Below are 4,005 nucleotides of genomic sequence, written 5' to 3'. Positions count from 1 at the left end.
GAATCATACGCGAGAGATGGTTGATTTAAGTTTAATCACGATTCTCATATTGATGAAGCCAGGCATCATGAGTTTTATTTTAGACAATAAGTTAAATCAGCTTGGAAAGATGAAATTACCCGGTAATCAACCGGATAGTGATCATTCCGTGGTGGTTCGTGAAACAAGATCTTTCTTTAAATCCCCACTGCAAAAAGAAAGGGAAAAAAAATCCCAATTACTCCTAAATTTGATGAAGTCTTGAATACAATCCAGGCTAGCTAGGCCATGTTCCAGATGTTTCTTACCAAGGTCCAGATAAAAGTTGCCATCTCAAAAGCATTCTGCAGTAAAATAGGTTAAAAGGTTGGTACCAGACTTAAATTTTCATGTGTGCCATAAATCTAGGAATGCATGGTTCACCTGAAATGATATGAACTGTATCAAACATAGCAGAATTTCGGGTTTCCCGAACCAAAAAAGATCATCTCTGGGCTTCACTTGATTCGCGATGGATGGCTCTCTTGGCTCAGCTATTTCAAGTGCTAACAGGGACACAACATGCTGGAGTTTCGTCCCCACTATCATGACAAGCTTTAACATGACAACTCTGTGCGTGTTAGAAATGTAAACAGTAGCAGACTGATCGAGAATATAGCAAGTGCACGACTCATTACTTTAAAAAAGAAACATCCGTTTAGAAACAACGAAGGTTGTCCAATTTGTTTTGCATTTAAAGTAGGCATGACCAGAAAACTAGATAAGAAGCTGCAGACCACTTACAATTGCGGGTATAAACGAAAGCCAGAAGTAAATATTAAGACCTGCACCACGACATACAATTACAAAGACTTCAATTTATTTCAAGAAACTGGTGCTTTATTGATCTTGATATGTGATCGAATTTAGTACCGTGCACGTTTATGAAGATACAGAGAATGGCATAACCCCAAAGTGGGCAGCTGCAAATCAAAAAAATGGGTTTAGCTCAAGAAAAGATTCTAAGAGATCTATGATATAAACTCTCTGGTCCTTATAGTTGAGAACAGGTTTTGTGGAATACCTGATTCCGACGATCTTATAGAATTCGTCTTCCATGCCACGAACCATGTATTTATGAAAATTGTAGGACTGGGGCAATCTGTGATTCTGCAAATTTACAGATAAGCTTACACACTTATCTTGTTCTTGGTGAAAAGTCATATTATAGTTTCTTGACTGAATACTCACGGTGATGAAACCCAATCTCAATGCCATATAATCTGACTTCTGTACTGAGCTCCTAAACTGTCTAAGGAAGCAAAGCTGCATATATTGAATGTAGACATGTCGACTAAGTTTGAGTTGGAATTATATATACGGAAGAAGAAAAAATCCCAAACAACGAAAACTGAAGCCAAAGTTGAGCTCCAAATGTTTACATTTGGTTTATTTTGTTCGGCAAAATATTTGATCAAGAGATGGCATGAAAGTAGTGATGAGAAGTAATACCATCCAGATGAGAACTCGACTCCTACTCCATGGATGGGATGCACGATACAAAGCAAAGGTCGATTGTCGTCTCATCACCTTGTTCTTTGCTGCCAACCAAGCTCGGAATTATTTGTGAATTTTAGTAATTATAAAAGAATGAAGGATTAATTTGAACAAAAATTTCAATTACCTTGTGCATTCGCCTCAGCCACCAGGCCTGCCTGAATCTCCCACTTCCTCCAGCTATATATCTGCATTCAGGAACCGACTTACAAATATGATGAGGTTGAAGTTTTATGTTAAGCATTCCTCTGCAACCGGTATTTTTGGCAACAAAATCCTGATAAATTTGCTATTATTTAATGCCGAATGAGATTGCAAATGAAGATGAAAATGGCTACCTTGCTCATAGACAAGCCCACTACCAGACAACTGTATAGAACATGAGTTATACCGAGAATAAACAAGAACCGGTTAAGTTGTTCAAGTGCTTGTGCAGAAACAAATGGTTCACGCCCCTGAAAACAAAAGCAAACGCCTCAATTCGTATACCTTTTCTTCCACAATTATATCCTAGAAAACACATCGAACACCAGTATTTTTGTTACCTCGCCGCAACTATGAGATGCATTGTAAATCAATCCTTTCGGAGGAATATTAGTCCCGTTGAAAGAATCCAGTTTTTCCAAGAGCAACATTCTCTTTTTCTCCGTATAGTCTTTCTCAGAACATATGTAGAATTTGCTGGTGAATAGGGATGAGTTTACACAGATTTGAGAGATCCACTTTGACCATTGCCCCAGCAACAAAGAAATAAGGCCAAGAAGCATCAACTCTGCCCCAAATTTCCAACACAAGTTTCAGCAATCTTTACAATGACTCGGTGCATAAGTATTCACAATGACACGTTGACTCCAATAATTTAAATTTAAATTCTAACTCACACTTTTATAGCTTATAGCTTGAGATTTTAAATGGAATGCAGACTTGTATTTGTATTTCCAAGTCTGCATTTCCGATGCTATGATAAAGCAAATTTTTTTAAAAAAATCTTTCACCACAAAACAACTCCACAATTATAGGAGACAAAATCATACATAACATAAACATTAGGCTGCACAAATTAAAGGCCAAAGTATGTTACAAAAAAGGATGTGCTTTACTATATATAAATACACCTTCCTTGATTTTCTCCAAAGAAGCAAACAACGCTTTTCTTTTCGTCTTCTTCAACCACTGCATTAGAAAAAAAACACATGAAACAGCAGCAATTATATATGAACTATCACAAAGAAGAAAGGCAAGATCGCGGATGGACTAACCTTTCCGAATCGGAAAATAGAGCGTTCAACAAATAAGCAGACGAAAACCATGAAAGTGGTGAGAGTAGCAACAGACCATGTTGGTGTCACCTCCAAAGATCTCCCTTCCCTTTCCTTACTCTCCACCATTTTTGCACTTGAGTCAATATCCAACAGCTTCTGCGCCGCCGAAACCCAAACGGGCTATTTCTTCTCCAATAGCACATCTATTTTTCAAGAAAATGCGTGATTTTCTTGAAGAAGATACGTGAAATGGTGAACTGGGCAGCTGGGGTTGCACATGTTTTTTGCAGTATTTAAATAAACCGATTATTAGTGTAGTATATTAGATAATAATAAACACAGCCGGGATTGTCACATGCATGGCAGCAACCATGTTGAAAAACATGGGATTTGTGGGAAGGATAGGCTATATTTTATTCCATCAAACAGTAAACTAAATTTTTTTTTTTTTGGAGGGGGGGAGAATTTGTCATTTTATAATGTTTATTGAGTAATTTATGTTTAATTAATTTCCTGCGGGAATCAAAGGATATTTGACGAATACATAAAATATCTTTGAAACATAATTGATTTTTCAGATCGGAATTCACAATCGACATCATGCTATGTGTTTTGGTATTTGATGAATATTTTATATATTTCATTCTGAACTTGTGAGTTTTTGTATTTAAAATATTGATCAAGAGGTTAATTTTGTTGGATAAAAATTATTTTTCATAAATTTTCTCCTCGTATTTCTCTAAATTAAAATCAACAACAATGATTATAGTTTTAGATATAAAACCGAAAATATATTTTACGTTGATCAACTCTCATTGTGGTTGATCATGTTAATCTTTTTCCAATATTTTACTGTTTGTCATTAGGACTTGTAAAATCTTGACCTATCTCGATTCTCGGCCTTCTTTTTTCCAGATCCGAATTGTTGGGAGTTTTCCCGTCCTGATCAATTTTCTTCACTTATAGCACATGTTGTTTCATCTTTTACATCTTGTGAAAGCCCAACCCATTTGTAAGCCCAGCCCATTTGTTTTATTAATTAAGTAAATAATATAAAACAATTTAAAATAATAATAATAAAAAAAAACAGAAGTCTCTCTCTCTTCTCAGCCGAAAGTTCTCTCCTTCTTCTTCTTCAAATTTTCGACTCCTTTGACCGATCGTATCTCCACCGTCGCTTGTCAAAAAATTAAAGCAAATATATATTCGGAAAGCTCTCGACAAGGGC

General features: G+C 36.1%; 1 protein-coding gene across 1 annotated transcript; it reads right to left on the bottom strand.

Annotated features, from left to right (window-relative positions):
* Positions 1-115: 115 nt before the first annotated feature.
* On the bottom strand, positions 116-3,026 carry LOC140966741 (MLO-like protein 4). Its single transcript, XM_073426995.1, has 13 exons — positions 2,775-3,026; positions 2,631-2,688; positions 2,061-2,287; positions 1,854-1,970; positions 1,643-1,703; positions 1,471-1,559; positions 1,210-1,284; positions 1,043-1,128; positions 892-941; positions 763-803; positions 403-573; positions 288-323; positions 116-187 (listed from the first exon to the last, which is right to left on the bottom strand). Exons 1-13 carry the CDS (start codon positions 2,901-2,903, stop codon positions 116-118), a joined length of 1,212 nt encoding a protein of 403 aa, XP_073283096.1. The 5' UTR covers positions 2,904-3,026.
* Positions 3,027-4,005: the final 979 nt, after the last annotated feature.

Source organism: Primulina huaijiensis, unplaced genomic scaffold (genome assembly GCF_012295235.1).
Source record: "Primulina huaijiensis isolate GDHJ02 unplaced genomic scaffold, ASM1229523v2 scaffold207842, whole genome shotgun sequence".
Lineage (NCBI taxonomy): Eukaryota > Viridiplantae > Streptophyta > Magnoliopsida > Lamiales > Gesneriaceae > Primulina > Primulina huaijiensis.
Note: the sequence above shows the minus strand (reverse complement) of the source record. Positions and strands in the feature narration are given on the sequence as shown.